At 43.4% G+C, this 17,877-nt stretch overlaps 1 protein-coding gene across 1 annotated transcript; it reads right to left on the bottom strand.

Annotated features, from left to right (window-relative positions):
• Positions 1 to 3,742: 3,742 nt before the first annotated feature.
• On the bottom strand, positions 3,743 to 17,527 carry PNLDC1 (PARN like, ribonuclease domain containing 1). The gene is made up of 19 exons (XM_030447892.1): positions 17,452 to 17,527; positions 16,857 to 16,914; positions 16,666 to 16,739; positions 15,697 to 15,730; positions 15,447 to 15,570; positions 13,142 to 13,230; positions 12,749 to 12,849; positions 11,414 to 11,493; positions 10,280 to 10,417; positions 9,311 to 9,380; positions 8,973 to 9,058; positions 8,693 to 8,748; positions 7,548 to 7,615; positions 6,673 to 6,726; positions 6,415 to 6,457; positions 5,750 to 5,849; positions 5,113 to 5,288; positions 4,840 to 4,938; positions 3,743 to 3,830 (listed from the first exon to the last, which is right to left on the bottom strand). The coding sequence occupies exons 1-19, from the start codon at positions 17,525 to 17,527 to the stop codon at positions 3,770 to 3,772; spliced, it is 1,587 nt and encodes a 528-aa protein (XP_030303752.1). The 3' UTR covers positions 3,743 to 3,769.
• Positions 17,528 to 17,877: the final 350 nt, after the last annotated feature.

Here is a 17,877-nt window from a genome sequence, read left to right as displayed (position 1 = left end):
GTCTCTAGGGGCTGTACAGATAGGGCTTAGAAGCATCTTGCCCCCCTCCCTGTTGCTCAGCCACAGTCTTTGTAACAATGCAGCAGTGCTTACCTATACTGACACAGGCAACTCCTCTCTGGTGCTCCTGCGGACGCCTGGGCTAGCCCCAGTGGTGGTTCTACAAGCTGACCCCACATGAGACACACCACACCCCCAGCGCAGCTTTAATCTGCTGCCTTTGGGCCCCTCCAGCAAACCAAGAGACAGAGGAATTTGTGCTCCCCCCAGCATTGCTGCTCTGTATCTCCTCAGCACACCTGCCTTACACAGAGGACTGCCCTGAAACAACACTCGCTCCCCTTCTGAGAGTCCTTGTGTTGGACTGCATATAATCACCTTCTCTCCTTAACCATAAAGGTTGTTGGAAGAAATATGGCCACAGCATTTCACATGCTGCTGCCTCAATTCATCTTCTGGGGGTGGGGTTCTCCAGCAGTTGTCACTACAATAGGGAGAGAGTCTGTTGGGAAAAGCCACGAGAAAAATGGAGATAAAACCAGAAGAGTCAGATCTGCTGCTGCATATGGAGAATATCACAAAAATGTGTTAAAGGAGCAGTTGTACAGCAGGGTTTTTCCCTGTATAAGGCATATGGAAAGTTCCAGTCACTCCACCAGAACACAAAGCTCTGACCCAGCTGCAGTGCTGGGATACAGCCAAACCCATTCTGGCGTGTCAGGCTCTCTCACATCAAGGGGTGAGTGATGCCAGCACTTAGCACTGGATTGTTTCACCTGATTCATCCAGCAAGATCTTTGCATCCTCACCATTCCAAGATCCACCAAGGGTTTCAGCTAGGATGCATTTCAAACAAATGCATAAGATAAAGAACTGTTGATTTGCACCACTGGAAAGGACAGAGGAATATATACAATTTTCTTCTATATAAAAAGAATACCTTGACTCTTAAAAGGCAAATCCTGCTCTGCTCCAATCCAGGACTGTGCCTGGCATATCACCACTGAAGCCACAAGCAGTCAGAACAATGTTTTGAGGAATATTTAAAAGTAGTTTAGCTTTTCCATGTATGGATCCATAGATATTTTTTCATGATTGAACAGTGCTGTTTGTTGGTTGCTTGGTTTTGGGTTTTTTTGTTGTTGTTGTTTTGTTTGGGTTTTTTTTTTTAAATCAACAATAAAAATAAAATTTCACCACAACAGTCTGGTGTGACAGTATTTCTTTTAATCTGAGACAATGCTGAGTTCCTTGGTTCCTGGGTGTTCAGAAACAGGAGGTGCCCTGAGAGGCTTTCCCACTGGAGCAGAGATGTCAAAACATGTGTATTTAATCTTGAACATTTTTTTTAAAAAGTAATTGTATAAAAAAATCAAATTGTAATTGGAAATAAATGCATTCTAACCTGCAGCATTTCATTTGCAGGGCTATACTTCTAAAGCACACCTTCACAACTTGAAGGAACAAGATGGTAGAATTCCACTCTGAATTTGCTTCACAAGAATCAATAGTACCCCCCACTCCTTGCAGAAGGCATGCAGGAACATGCAAAACCTGAACTACTTTTGCTATTTCCAATTTCAATTAATAACAATTAATAACAATTCCCTAGTTTGGAGTAAAAGCAACAGCTCAGGTTGGAATGGACAGACTGGTATGTTCAGGGAGATTTTGTCTTCATCTACAGCTGCTCAGAAAAACCTTTAGATCTGTTCCCACAGCTAAAAGCTGCAGGTCTGATTTGCTAGACTAGCCCCCCAGCTAACCTGTTTCATGGGAACTGACTGCAAGTACATCTTGTTGGTGTTGTTAAAAGCCTCTGAGCAGCAAGAGAGTGTGAGGGAGATCAGAATATACTGAACCCACTCTCATTCCTTCTTCATACAGTTGCACTGTGTGTAAACTACCTGATTTTTAGCAGGGACTTCTCGTAGATCTACAGCAATTGCTACTTGTGAGTTCTCCCAGCTCTAATGAGGGAGGCCAAGTCTCCTTATTCACAGCACTGTATTGCTACGTGAGATATGTCCATCCCTTGGAAAGGAAGTAGCATGGTCAGATCCACAGATGATTTCTCAAAAAGGGGTGAAAGGATTATTATTCACTTGTGCCACAGAGTAGTGTGTTTCTCTGGAGGCTGAACCAAGACAGAGAACAGTACTGCAGGAAACCAATATATTATTTGTGTGCCATTTAGAGAAGTGAACGGGAGAAAGGGTGAAAAACTTAAAGACAATTTATTTGTTCCTTCAAAGTGCATATTCCCTTAAAAAACTACTGTGCTTTTCAAAGATAACAGTATCTGTATCTGCATGATCCCCACACTGTAAACACTAGATGCAAGTGAGGCTGCATCTCTCCATGTCTAAGTATCTAGCTGAATCCAGGCCTGGGAGAACAAAAGCATTGGTGTTTCTGAGATCACAAGTCAAGAGCTGCTTTTATGGGAAAATACATGCTGCTGCATGTAACACCCAGCAAAAATTTTCCCAAATCTACACAACAAAATTTGTGCTTTCCTTGACACAAAGAGGGGGGCCTAATGACATGAAAAGACAGAAAACCATGAAAGAATAAACAGGGAGATACAGTGTTCCTTCAAGTACCAGTGTAACAGAGAAACCCATCGCTGAAAGGGTTACCAAAAAGAAATTATAAAAAGGTCATCAAGAAGTCAGTTAACTGCTGCACTAGGAGCTGTCTTATGAAATACAAGCTGTAAACCACAAGCTGCACAGAACTCAAGAACCACATGTGAAGATACTCTGCCCTTTTCTCCAAACAAGCAACAAAGCAGCAAAAAGTTGGCAGCCGACTGCACGTAACCTTCAGGCACAGCACAATTCCATGCTGCTGCTCTAGGGCCCCTCCAGCAACTCCCTTTTTACATAGAATCTGCCTTTAATCACCTCTATCAGACGATCATAGGCACCCATCCAATTAGATCTGGCTGCTGAAATCTAGGGATCACTATTTGGAAACCATGGAGCAGCAGGCTGCTTCTAAGAAGAGAAGGAAATAAGAAAAATTTTGGGGTAATACCAAATCCCTGGCCTCATAAATACTCCATCTATATTGGAGAAACTGAACAACGAAGCTCATCTCATGACATTTTCAGATGAAGGGCTGCTCACATGCTGTGCATGAGAAGCCAACAGAAACATGTGCCAGCTCACCTGATCTGTGTATATTCTACATATTAGAAGCTGACAAATTTCATTTATCTGTGTGTCTCCTCAGCCACTGAAATTACCACTGCATGACACAGACAGCACTGCAAATTATTTACTACACCCCAGAATCTCTTATGATCCCAGTGTTTTCTCCATCAGCTCTGCCCATTTTAATTTGGTGAATGGTGACATTTCCCCTGCTTTACAACTGAAGCTAAAAATAGCCCCTTTCATTTAATAACTTTCCAAACTTCATCAGAAACGTGTTTTATACAGCAGCACAAGCACTGGGAACAAACTGGGGCTATGAATAGCTCTAAAGAACCAACAGAGGATCAAACTAAATTAGGCATTGAAAGAACCATCTCTCCCTCTTCAGGAGGGAACAATTCTTTCAACAGATTACAAAATATGACAAGTTGGAAACAAACATTACCTCTTTAAACACACGTTTTCAAAAAAGCAATTTAAACCCACCATTCATAGCTTTTTTATTCTTCTCATAGTTTATTGAATGAAACAAAACAAAACATACACAAACACAAAAAATAAGTATCTCGTGTCTCATCTTGTAAGGCAGTCCTTTAGAATGAACATCAAGGAGCTCTTCCAAGTACAAAGGCCAAAAGAGACCACAGTGCCACAATACTGGAGACTCTATGGGGCAAGAATAATAAACTGCTGTTAGGTGACTTAAATTTAGGGGGGTTTTTTGTATTTATTAAGCACCGAGATTATTTTCTGAACTGTCAGGCCAGAAATTCACCCTTTATGAACATCGCTGTTCTCACCTCAGGAGAGGGGAATCTGGAACTTTCTCCTACTACTGAGCTGTAGAAAAATACACATCCATCCCACACTCAGGAGACACTGCCTCCCTCTCCTCAAACTTGTTGAAGCCAGAACCATAGATACCCTCTGTTATGGCAGCACTTGTAGGTTTTGTGCTATCCCTGTGGTAAACATTCCCTGATCTATCAGGATCAGGATTTAAGTCCAGTCATCCAGGGCTGAAAGCTCCCAAGTATCCTGTGTCCAGTTCTGGGCCCCTCAGTTTAGGAAGGATATCGAGGTCCTGGAGCAGGTCCAAAGGAGGGCAACCAGGCTGGTGAAGGGACTCGAGCACAGATCCCATGAGGAGAGGCTGAGGGAGCTGGGGGTGTTCAGCCTGGAGAAGAGGAGGCTCAGGGGAGACCTCATCGCTCTCTACAATTCCCTGAAAGGAGGTTGGAGCCAGGAGGGAGTTGGTCTCTTTTCCCAGACAACTTTCAACAAGACAAGAGGGCAGGGTCTTAAGTTGTGCCAGGGGAGGTTTAGGTTAGATATTAGAATTTCTTTACAGAGAGAGTGATCTGGCATTGGAATGGGCTGCCCAGGGAAGTAGTGGATTCTCCGTTCCTGGAGATATTTAAAAAGAGACTGGATGTGGCACTCAGTGCCATGGTCTGGTAACCGCAACGGTGGTTCAAGGGTTGGACTCGATGATCTCTGAGGTCCCTTCCAACCCAGCCAATTCTATGATTCTATGATTCTATACCCCTTGCTCTCCCGAAGGGCTTGGCAGAAGTGCACTGCCAAAAAGTGGCACTCTGCTGCTGGGACAAGGCCTGGCATCCCCAGAGGAATGCCTTTCCCCCTCCCCATTCCCGTGATGCCCATCACTCACTGCAGCAGGCAGTTCACACTCGGGGAGTGCCTCCAGTGGCGATAGAAGGAAACTCGGAGATGAGGGTGCTGCTTGTAATCCCGTAGGACAAGCCTGACGCTGTAATGAAAGCAAATGTCATGAGCCAGGCTTTGCAGGCTGCTTACAGCATCCCACAGCTCAGGACAGGAATCTCTTTATCTAAGAGATAAAGCACAGCAGACGAAGGATGGGCTGAAGGCCTGGATCAAACAAGATCAGGAGACAGATATTAAAGACTTTCTGGTCACTTACTGCTTGAATTTATTGGAGAGAAGAATGAACTGGTTCTTTGAAAGCTGCCTGACATCAAAGCGACAAAGAGCTTTAAACTCTTGGTAAATCTGCCTTTCATTCAGCCCTGGCCAGCCTCGGACATGGACAACCAAGGCAGGAGGATGTTGGCAGGGAGCATCTTCCCCAGAAAAATTCTGGAAAATGTACAATAATGAGACATAATCTGAATCAGAAATACTATAGATGCACCGCTAATATAATAAAAAAATACGCAAAATGTGACATATAATTAAAAGGTTGCGTAACACAGCTGTTGTTTTTTTTTTTCTTTTGTCCCACGGCTCTTCTATACATGAGTCATAAAAGCAAACTGTCACATTACCACGGAGAAACCACCAGAGAAACAGCAAAGAGAATTAGGACAACACAAATTGACTAATGCCATCTCACGGGAAACAGTGTCCACACATTTCACAAAGCAGAAATTCAACTCATTTGCCATTTTGAAAGGTCAGTCCTTGTCATTTGTGTGACAACAACTTCTGCCAAGGTGGGCCCAAGGCACTGATGGATTTTCTCCTCTCATGAAGCCATCAATGAGGCTACTGAGCCATGCACCCCGCAAGCTGGTCACAGACCTGCAATTCATACGCACAATGCTTGAAACACCACCTCGGATGAAATTCACTTTGTTCAGGTACTCAGCTAACACGGAGAGATACTGAGAGAAAGAAGGATCAGCCTCCACTCCATCACTGCATCAGAAAACAAAATGGAACAGTTTTATCTCTCCAGCCCTGCACTGCTGCACAGTCTCTGGAGCACAGAGCTCCCGAAGAAGCTCTTCAACTAGTGACATAATAGGTATTTCAGATCTTGGTATCTTCTACAGAAGTAAAAAAAGCTGCAAGCAAAGGAAGGAATTTGAGCAGCTGCCTCTCAGGAACTTAACTGAAAGCACTGAATCACACAGATTTCAAAAATGGAAACAATGGAAAATTATTTGACCCTTACCCAAGTGAACTGAACTTGGGAGAGCGTTCAAGGATAAAGGAGTCACAACGCCATTTCCCAACCTCTGAGCCTTGTATGGCCCCTGACTTAACTTTTAAAATGTCAGCTTTGACATAAAGCTACTACTTTCGGATTTATAAAATAAAAATCTAATTACAACAGTGACATTTCCAGTAACACTTTCTCTTATCCAAAAGGAAGGTCAGCCTTCAAAAGAAAAAAATCAGATGGAGCAAAATGATGACTGCTTTCCATAGGACCCATTCATATAATGCCATTTTCAGTAAACATTTAAACATCACTCACTCTCTGGATCTGCACAGTAGCAAATGAGCTGACTTCAGAAGAACTAGAATGAGGAATAATGAGGTGACATTAGAACCAAGTTAAAGAAATGTAACTGAACAAATGTAAAGCAAAAACTTACTAAAGTGCATCTAAGTTACCAAGAGAACCGCACTACATACAAACAAGTATTTCTTAGTATCAAATAGAGCCACAGAGCAGGAAAGGAACCACCAAGACACAACAGAAACTCTGAAGAAGTGTTAAGAAGCACTTTACCTGAACCACAGAGAAATGCATCATAGCCTGCCTCATGAGGAGATTTCTTCTCAGCTGTAAGTGCCCAACAAAATCCTTTAGCATGCTATAGAAACTGCTCCACTGCAGTATCCTAAAATTCTTAAGATCACTGTTATTTTTTGGGGTTTTCCCCACATCCCCTCTCAGCTCTGTTTCTTTCCTTGCCCTGAAACTTTTACACCTCACAGAAAATCTATGCTTCCACCAAGCACAAACAATACCAACAAAAAAGGAGCAGCTACATGAATGGCTGAAAAGCTTAGCAAGATGGACATGAAAAATTTTAACTTTTATGAAGTTCTAAACCTAACTGTGTTGTATACATTATTGATGGTATGGGAACCATTTCAGAACAGGAGGCCCTGTGCTGCAGGACACCCTGCTGCCAGGAGAAGCCAGGAAAAGCCAGGAAATGTCTGCCTTGCAGCAGGTATCACAACATGTGCTGAACACAACCTCCTGCACACACAGCACCACTGACCCTGCACATGAGCCAATGAGCTCCTGCTGTTTTCTGAGACTTCTCTGCCACTAGTTCTCACTGTTTCCCATTCTAGGACCACCTCCCTTCACCCTTTCCAAGGGCTACCAACTCTATGCAGGTGAGCTCAGTTTAGCCCAGCTCAGTAGCACATTGCAAACATGCCCTGCATTACCCTGGCAGGTACCAGGGACATGCAGAACACATGACATTTTGGAGCCCAGGCTTTGGGTCTGGACAAAAAATGTGTGTTGGCAACTGTGCAAATTCTGCAGAACCACTGGCATTCACTCATACTTTGCATGAGGATATCCACAGAGCAAAACAAAACCCTTTTAGCTACCTGACCTTGCAGATTAGTTTAAGAACTTACTGTATCTTGAGCAGTCACTTGCAAAAGCTATCACTGGGCACATTGGATCTTCAGGATTTAGGTTGCTGCTGAAGACAAGTGGATGTGTAAGATTTTTGTCTTTTCCTCATTACATTAGAGACAAGTTACTGTCCTCTAGTGACCTGTTGCTTTATCTCAGAAAATAGTAATGAAGACTTTAGAAGGAACTCTGGTAGTATTCTAGGAAAAGTCTAAGATACTTAGTTCAGTATCTATCAGATTTTTTCCTGAAAACTTGAAAATTCAAGTTAAATACTTCCTCAGTCTCTTCACCAAATAAAACCTCCTAAGCTGTAAGTCTGCTCTAATTGCATACAAAAAATGTGAAAAGAACTAATAATCAAAATAAAACTCCAAGGAAATGGTTGACTAGAGGGTTCTATTTGAATGTGAAACTCTGGAGGACAAATTAGCAAACAGATCCCCATGGAATGACTGAAATAAAAGAAAGAACAAACACACATAAAAACTCATGAGAATTTGCAGTCTGAAATTGCTAAAATAAAGAAGAGAAAAAACAAACCAGAACCCCAGTACTGTTTTTATAAGCACTGACTTTGCATCTCCTTCTTGGGAGTAGGGGGTGAGAGGAAAGAGGCGAACTTTTGGGGCTTTTAGCAAAACTGACATCAAAACAATTTAATCACAAAAGAAGTGTAAAAAAGAGAACTCTTCTGCCACATCATAATTAAGCTCATGAGATACGACATACTAATGTGCTCCATCTGAACATTGTATTTAGCTACCACTTTGGGTTCAGTGTAACTCTTTCTTGGGAGCTGGCATTTCAAAATTGGGTGTATTTTCACAGAAGATTGAAATTGATTTCATAATACGACGTAAGCAACATACAACTCTAAGGCTGCATGGAAATCTATCTGCAAGACAAACTTGTGAGCAATGAAGTAATGGAGGTAACATACAGGAAGTGACTTTGAGCTAATAGTGTACTCCGCAATTACTTTATGAGAAAGATGAACAAATAATTTGCTCTTAAATCCAGAAAGAAAAGAAAGCAACTGAAAAAACATTTGGAAAGTATCAATGAATTAAATGACTGATTTTGAAATACCTTTCACAAGAATACAAACAGATTGCTGAAGGCTTTATAGCCAACTACTTACCTGCACAAAACTGTATAAACCTCCAAAAGATTAGATGCTCGAGGAAACAGACATTGCTAAAAAAGAAGAATGTTTTAGAAAACCAACCAAGACAGATATCATGGTTAGACAACTCATTTACTGATACTGTTGATTCATTAAATTAGATCTAAAAATCAGCATGTCTCAGGGCAACACTGAGTACTGGTCCCAGTTCTGCAAACACTGAGTGCTAAGGAAAGATATCCTCTCTTTTGGGTGAAAGATAAACTTAATTTCCAAAAAGACCTTTGCATCTCACCTTCCAGATGGATTTTGTTACAGTCTTGGTGTCTATGAGGACAGGAAACAGGTTATGAATGTTCCTTTTAAACTCCTCATAGCTTTCTGAAAGTAAGACATGTGGAAAAAGATATTGTATCGCTGAGGAAAAGCTCAGTGGTATTTCAAAGGAATACAAAAGTAAAGTGAAGCCACGAGAAAGATGCACCACTCCAGCAGTTAAAGCTCAGATGAGGCAACTAGCACTGCTGCTTGCTAAGCACTGGTGTGGCTGGGTGTCAAATGACCACTGTGCTTACTGTCCCATCCCCAGTGCAAAGGCAGCAGCTTGGGGACACCAGCTATGTACAGAATTACCTGGAAGGGGCTTGTAGAACTTGTCGTGAAGATGCATGAGGTCCATAAGCATGTTGTGTCCCACCAGGGGCTACAGGAAGAATATAAACATAACAGTTCATTGCAGCACATATTGAAGAGTGCACAGAGATAACCAGCTTCAGGCATATTCAACAGCTGTAATCCTTTCCTTCAGCAGACAACATCCACACAACCACACTTAAAAATTTATTCAAGCTATAATGTTCAAAGGGCCCCTGCTTTCAAAAGTCAGACTCGTGGGCTCGCTGAAGAGAGTATTTTCTCAGCATTATTCTATTTCCAGTGGACCCAAGGACCTAGGTGGATTCTCAGTTCAGCTGAACATTGGCACATCTTAACAGTGATCAGATTCACAAGGGGAGGGGCAGTCTTTGCCTGCATATCACCCATACTCTTCTGAAGTTGAAATTAATTCAATGATTTGCATAAAGATAATAAGAATTTTCACACATAATTACACTAATGGTCCACATGGCCCAATAAACTAGTCTGTCACATGTTAAAAAGCATAACTTGCCCAAAAGGCAAGCATTTCTTTGATGGTGACTCATGCTGTACAACACAAGGATTTTCAACATTGTGGACTGCTGCATTTTCCCAAGTGACAGAAGAAACACACTGCAGAATGGGTTCTGGCTTCTTCTTGGTTTGCAGGAGTAATAGAAGAGTAACATGGGGAAATCTAGTATTTGGACCAACAATTCTGAGCATGCTTTGGGAGCAGAGCCTGGTCAGTAAGAAGATGTAATGTTTAAGACAAATTATTTTTCTAACCCCGACTGCAGTCTAACAATTCATCTCTCTTTTACTGACAACTAAACAGGGTGATCACACTGAATCATTGTGTCATTTAATACAAATTACTACTTTACCTTTTACCATCCTTCTACATAGAGCACAGCAAATCAAAAAGAGATTAAAAATTAGAGAAGGGATCAGACATTTTACCTTCTTGGCTTTAACAAGTGTCTGGAAGAGGTTGGTGAAGCCCCGAGCAGACAGGAGAATGAGATCCTTCTGGCAGAAGTCATAAGAAGAGTTCTCCAGAAGCTGACGATGCTGTGGACTCACTTTTTTCACCATTACCTGAAAAGAACAGCCCTTGGTTATTTCAGCCTCCCATGCTAGTTTTATGTAGGTTGCTTCCTGGGTTTCAGCAATGCTGAGGACAAGTTCAGCTCCTAGGATAGGAAGGAAGAACTAATGCCTCCCCTGGGACCTTGGGACTGTATCATTTCTCTTCTGTATGGAGAACAGTAACCCAGTTCCAAAAGAGACCTGCTAGTGAGGTGTTGCATTAATGCTTCTCCTGTTAAGAGGATGCTTCCTACCATGAGGGGGGATTTTGAGCACAGATCAACATAATTCAGTTTAACTTGACACCAATATGGTAAATTCATGTCACCAAAACCAAACAGCAGTCAAATAAACTGAGTCCCCAAAGGCTATGCTTCAGGAGAGAAGGCTGGATAAATCTGTCACTCTGTTGACACTGATTATCAGATCAAAATAGTACTAATGCAAGAAAAAAGACTTCTGTGATCTACTTCTAAGCAATTGACTTGCATCTTACTCATAGCATGTTTTGAGATGTCAGTCGCAGGTTTAATACAGAAAATATTGAACCAGATCTAAAGAGCAATAGCAAAACAGCAAGCCATGTAACAGATAAGAGTAAAAGTCTTCAAAGCAACTAAATGGCAGCAAAACCAGCAAAGGAATACCACACAAAAAAAAAAGGCTAAAAACTGTACATTCTTGTGGAGGTGCTGCAGGAGAGATGTAACAAAGTCTGGAGACATAGAGAGGGTCCCTCCAGAAGTACATAAAGAATAAGTACAGCCAGCTCAAGGTATTTTGTGGCTAGAGGACAAACAGAAGTCAGTTATTCAGTTTTCTGGATCCCTTTTCTTGGGATCTCACAATCAACACTTCCCAGAATGTTCCTTTGTCATTGTCTTCTCCTCCTTCTGGATCCCATCATTAAAAATGCAAGCAACATTTCAGAGCCCCTGCAATAATGCCAGTCCTGTCTGTCTTGATAGGAACCTTTTTTTCAAATGGTCCACATTTCAATCTCACCTTGCTGTCTCCAAGAGGCTGTGTCCATACATTTTGGAGAGCATGTCTCAGAACCAGCTGAACTTCAATCATCTGATATCCTGAGATCAAAACCAAAAACACAAATAGTAAAAATTTCAGATGTGCATAAAACCCTGTTTAGAAAACCACATTTTTCTAGACAGAAGCACTGACCTGATGTTCTCCCTCAGCATACAGAGAATACTCCTGAATGTAGGATCTTTCTACACTACCATACGTGATGACAGCAAAAAACAAACAAAACCAAACACAGCCAACAACAATCTCCAAAAAACAAAGCAAACAAAGTCACAGTGAGCATCTCAGGCAAATAAGCTTTTGTGATGACACAGGAGAAAGGAAAACACTGACTGAGAAGAAGAAGGGAGGCTAATACTCTGAAAAAGACCTTCTGTGGTTTTGAAAGGCTTCAGAGCAATACACACAAAAGCCAAGCACAGACAAGAGGTACCAATGCATTTTTCCCTACTGCTGACAAGGAACTAACACAGTCCTCTTCCAAACAGCATGCAAAAAGACACATTGATCAGTCTTACTGCTTACTTATATAAATGTCTTTCTTGTCACTGGTGCTCACCATTGCCAGACCTTATTAAAATATCAGTACACAAATGCAGAAAAGGTTATGAAGGACAGAAAATGTTATTCCCTGACCTAGTGGATTAAGATCTGTTTTTGATAAGCAAACATACAAACTACTCTGTGCTACAATCCCCCCTCCCTTGAATCATCCAAACCAGCACAGATGTTCCTCAGCTCTGCTATAGTGCTTCAAAAAGTTAACACAGGCGGTAAGCACCCTGTTTATCTCTACTGGCACATATATGTCTCCACTGGTCTCCTTGTTGCTCCACATGAGAAGCAGCAAACTCTGAAAGGAGACCTGCCTTTCCCTTCTTCAAGGGGAAAAAAAAAAGAAAAAACAAAATCCAAAAAACCAAGCAAACAACTCCCCCCAAACAAACAAGAAACAAACAAAAAAGAGATCACCCAGGACTTAAAACAAGCAACTGCAAATTCTCCAGTTGCTGCTCTGAAGAAGGACCAAATGAAAGGAAGCTACTATGAAGCATGCTCCAAGCACCTTGACATCCATTTCCATTGCAGAAAGACTGACCACCCCAATGGAGCAGAAATAGAGAGACAAGGGATGAATGCCTGACAGGAACTGAAGCATAGAGAAGGGCAAATCCTTGTAAAGGCCAGATGGGCACAAATGCTTTTACTCTTAACAGAGCAGAACAGGCAGTAAAGGACAATGACAACCTCAGAGATTCAGAAGTATAGTACCTAAGAGGACACCCTGTTCCATACCACTCAGATCCTGCAAAGTCATAGTCTCCTCTTCCTTTGCTGTAGCTATCCAACAGGTCACTTCATCAATTGCCTTCTTCAGCACATCCCTGTCCAGAGTGCTAAAGCAGGATCAAAAGGAAAAAGGCAGAGTGTGAGAAGAAGCTCTTTATAGATGGAGCCTTGTGCCTTGCTGTGGGAACACAGAAACATTACTTCCCAACATTCACCCAACTCTCCAGACTGTATTCTGTGGTCTTGGCCTCCCTTCAGACAGACCACAGCATACTGGAACAGCTGGTGTCAAGGCATTCAGACCAATATGCTTTGATATTTCTGCAAAAAGTAATCTGAGTGAAGGTGAGCTGTGAATACACTCAGTAATGAGGAGCCACCTCTCTGAACAGACCTCACCTGCTGACTTTCCAGCTACCCTCTAAGAGATGCTGACTGAGCATCTTCTCTTGTACCTCATTCATGTATGGAATTCCATCTTTGAGAAACTGCAAGGGAAAAAAAAAAAACAAAACAACAAAATGCCAGACTCTTCCCTGGACTTTTTTAGCAGCAAATTAGAGGACAGCAGGTTAGTCAGGTCCAAAACTGGCATATACTTGAAAGATGCGGCTCTTCCTCCTTCTCAGAATATCCTCTTCAAAAATATTAACTGCAGGTAATCCAAGATGCATTCTTACATAAAAGATGTGTTTATGTATGGGGGAAAGAAAAGGATTTTTGTCTACTGCAGTAATTTTTTTTTGCTTTACTTTTACCTTTTCCTTAATGAGATCATAGATTCATAGGTTGGACCAAGATCATCTAGTTCCAATCCCTCTGCCATGGGCAGGGACACCTTACACTCGACCAGGTTACTCAAAACCCCATGCAACCTGGCCCTGAACACTTCCAGGGATGGGGCCTCCAGAACTCCTCTGGACAGCCTTTTCCAGTGTCTCAACACTCCCAACAGTGAAGAATTTCTTTCCAATATCTAATCTTATTTACCCTCTATCAGATTACAGAATCAAAGAATTGTCACAGTTGGAAAAGACCTTGAAGATCAGTGAGTCCAAGCATCAACCCAGAAAAAATCAACCATACCCACCACAGCATGTCCTGCAGTGCCACGTCTACAGATTACATCTCACCAGAGATGGTGACTCCACCACCACCCTGAACAGCCTGTTACAGTGCCTGACTACTTTTTCAGTAAAGAAATTCTTCCCAGTATCTAGCCTAATCCTCCCCTGGTGCAACTTCAGACCATTTCCTCTTGTCCTATTTTACTTGGGAGAAGAGACCAACACCCACCTTACTAGGGCCTCCTTTCAGGTAGTTGTAGAGAATAAGGTGTCCCCTCAGCCTCCTCATCTTGACACTAAACAGCTCCAGTTCCCTCAACTGCTCCTCATAAGACTTGTGCTCTAGACCCTTCACCAGCTTCACTGCCCTTCTCTGAACTCACTCTAGCACCTTGATGTCCTTCTTGTAGTGAGGGGCCTGAACTGAACACAGTACTCAAGGTGCACCCTCCCCAGTGCTGAGTTCAGGCCAACAATCACTTTCCTCGTTCTGCTGGCCACGCTATTTCTGATACAAGCCAGGATGCTCTTGGCCTTGGCCACCTAGGGACACTGCTGGCTCACATTCATCTGGCTGTCAAACAGCATCCCCAGGCTGGTTTTCCTCTGGTTTTCCTCCTCTGGTTTTCCAGCTTTCCATTCACTCTTTCCCCATGCCTGTAGCACTGCATGGGGTTGTTGTGACCTAGGTATGGGAGCTAGCACTTGGCCTTGTTGAACCTCATAAATTGGCCTTGGCCCATCAAAAAACCTGTTCCACCTCATCCTATCACTACATGCCCCTGTAAAAAGACCCTCTCCAGCTTCCCTGTAGATACTGGAAGGTCTCCCTGGAGACTTCTCCAGGCTAAACAACCCCAACTCTCTCAACCTGTTTTCATAGAAGAGATGGTCCAGCCTTCTGACCATCTTCATGGCCCTCCTCTTGACTTGCTCTAAGAGCTCCATGTCCTTCTTATGTTGTAGGTCCCAGAACTAGACACAGTACTCCAGGTGGGATCTCACCAGAGCAGAGGTGAAGAGTCAGCTGCCTCAGCCTGCTGGCCGCACTTCTTTTGATGCGGCCCAGGATATGGCTGCCTTTCTGAGCTGCAAGAGCACAATGATGGCTCATGGTGAGCTTCTCATCAACAAGCAGATCCAACTCATTCTCCTCAGGGCTCTCTCAAACCATTATCCACCCAGCCTGTACTTCAAGTATCAAGATATCATGGTGCTTCCTAGTCAAAATAGCTGAACAGTGCTCTTATGCAATGATATAATCTCAATTTTAGGGGAAATGTGGCAATCTGTAAGATGTAGGTAAACTGAGACTTCCACACCTTGATGGCTAGTGAAGATTCCCACTGGGGTCTGTCTAGTAACTCCTCAGCTCACCAGAGATAGGTTTTCTTTTTCTGAGGTCAGGAAATCTGTCTTAGGCTGACAAAGATGTGGTTATTGCCTCTATGACAGTTGAGAAAGATCAGCACTCACTCTCCCTATTGATAATGAACCACATGATACATTCATACTTCAGCAAGATGCTATCTACCCTAGAAACACTGAGCATATTAACTTAGGAATATTAATCCACATTTCTCCTGTAATTGCTCAGGCTTCCTCTGTTCTAGATTTCTGGCACAGACATGACATACCTTATTATAGTCAAAGCCATAACGTGACAGGAACTGAATGCTAGAGGCAGAGAGGGTGAATTCAACATCTGTAACTCCCAGTGTCGAGGGAAAGAGAAAGAAGTTGTATGAATGCACCACATACCTACAATGAAACAAAAAAAATCTCTTTAGAAGATAATCACAAGAAATAACCTCCTCCCAAGAGAATTCTGCATGAAATCTCAACTGCACTCTCTTCATTGTAACATGAAGTGCTTTTTGTACTTACTTGTTTGGATTTTCATTTAAGAATATTGCCAGCCCTGCAAGAGAGAAGCTTTTGTTGAAATGGTAACATTTAGCTGGATGCCTAACATGTTGTGAAAATTAGTTAAGGCATGTGGGAATCCCCTGATGGAGTGCCATGTTTTCTACTCACTGATGCCACAGGGCAAAATTAACAGCAAATTCTAGGCCACTCTCCAGCTCCCTGAGGGCTGAACAGGGCCAGGCTTTTAGTCCTAAGTGGGAAAAGGAGTCAAATCTGATTAAACAGCAAACAGACTGACCACCGGCTGAAGAGATGGGTTGGTGACCAAAATCTCCAAGTTTGTCAGTCCACCTACACTACAACAGCTGTATTCATTCCAAAGAAGCTAGGCACCAAAGGACTGAAACATGTTTTTTACTACTTAGGTTCTTTTTTCTATTAATCTCTAAAAAGCACATTAAGATCTTAAATAGCCTAAGGCTTTGAGCAGTATTTTAAATGGCTTTGGTGCTGGTTTCTTGGCGTCTCGCTGGCTGTTATAGGTCTGTAACCTTCCACAACCACAGGCTCTTTCTTGAGTAGATTTTTTGATTATTGGAGAAACATCAGAGACACTGGCCTTCATCTTCCTCTGATAGTCTGCTTACTCATACACTGTATCAAATAACACAGCCCTGAGTATGACTTGCTGTCAACTACCTCTTGCTTGCATCCTCTGCCTTAAAAGCCCTGTACCATACCTACATGCAACCTTCCAGCATGAAAAAAATTTAGACCAGTAAGAATACAGCCCACTTGACTTTACGTTATTTAGAATATTAAAAAGTGGACAGCAATCAGAGGGGAAAAATAAAACCCTAGCCAGACACATGTCTCTGTAACAAGTGAATTAAGACTTGAGTTACCTTCAAGAGCCTGCCAGTTGGCAAAAGTACTCTTTTGACTCGGGACTTGGGAGGTTATTTTCTGTGTCAGAACAGGACTTACCAAGCTGAGTAACAGTGAAGCGCTGCACGCTCTGCCTGGCCTTCAGGTACCGCTCCACAGGGGAGTCAAACAGACTATAACAAAACCAGAATTGGGGGAAGGGGGAAACAGGGTTTTTTGCAAAGCACAGGTTTTTCTCACAAAGCCCAGAGCAGCAAGTCTCCCTCATATTTCAAGTCCAACAGCTTTACCTGGGCTTGTTATTTTGTGAGAAGGTTGAATGTAAGCCAGTGAACTCCATATCAAGGGCTGTTAAGGTGGAAAGAACATTGAAAAAAAAAAAAAAAAAAAAGAAAAAAAAAGACTAAAATTGAAGCATGAAGCTTGCATTTCACCAGCATCAGGACAAGAATTTCTGAACACCTCTCTTCACTGGAACCTCCGTTTCAAACCCACCGGCAGGAAGCTCAAGGAAAGGCAAATGAATGCTCCCACTCCCTCAGAGTGAGGCAGGGTGAGGAACGGACCCACACACCCCACCGCACTCCCCGGACGGGGCTTACCCTACCCCTTGGAGTCTGCTCACCTGTAACTAACACCCTGAGCCCCGGGCACACACAGCCGAAACCAGCACCGCAGGACGGGCTCGCTTTCCAACCTCTGCTGCCTGTTATAAACCCCATCTTCTCGCTCGGCCACCGCCATTAACTGCTCAAGTAACACCTTAGCGCCACACCCTTGCCCCTGGCCTGGCAGGGCCCGCCGCCCCCTCCCGAGGGCGGGAGCCGGGCGGACAGCCGGGCTTATCCGGCTGCTAAGGGTGCACAGACCGCTCCCCGGGCTCACCCAGGAAGGCGGCGCGGTGGATGCGGCCCCGCATCACGGGCAGACCACGCTCGAAATCCGCCGCACCCACATCCATGGCGAGACCCCGACGCGGTGACCCGGCCCGACGCGCCTGCGTGTCCGGCCCGGCACCCCCGCCACCCCACCTCCCCCGCGCTGCCCCGGCGGGAGCACCTCTGGAAAAAAGAAGGCGGAACCCTTCGGGACCCGAGCGCGGCGGTAAGGCTCGAAACTTGAAAGACTGAGACGTGTCTGACACTGTACAGGGCCGCCGAGCTCTGCCAGCAGGCAGGCAGCGGGAAGGCACAGGAATAGGGAAGGGGGCTTCTTAATTGCCAAGATGAGTTAGGGGAGCCGAATCTTTTCACCAAGTTTTCGCACGTAACTTTATTACAGTTGTGAACGTTCATACAAATTACTGTATTC

The sequence above is a fragment of the Calypte anna genome, chromosome 3 (genome assembly GCF_003957555.1).
Source record: "Calypte anna isolate BGI_N300 chromosome 3, bCalAnn1_v1.p, whole genome shotgun sequence".
Taxonomy (NCBI): domain Eukaryota; kingdom Metazoa; phylum Chordata; class Aves; order Apodiformes; family Trochilidae; genus Calypte; species Calypte anna.
This window is presented reverse-complemented; position numbering and strand designations above follow the sequence as displayed.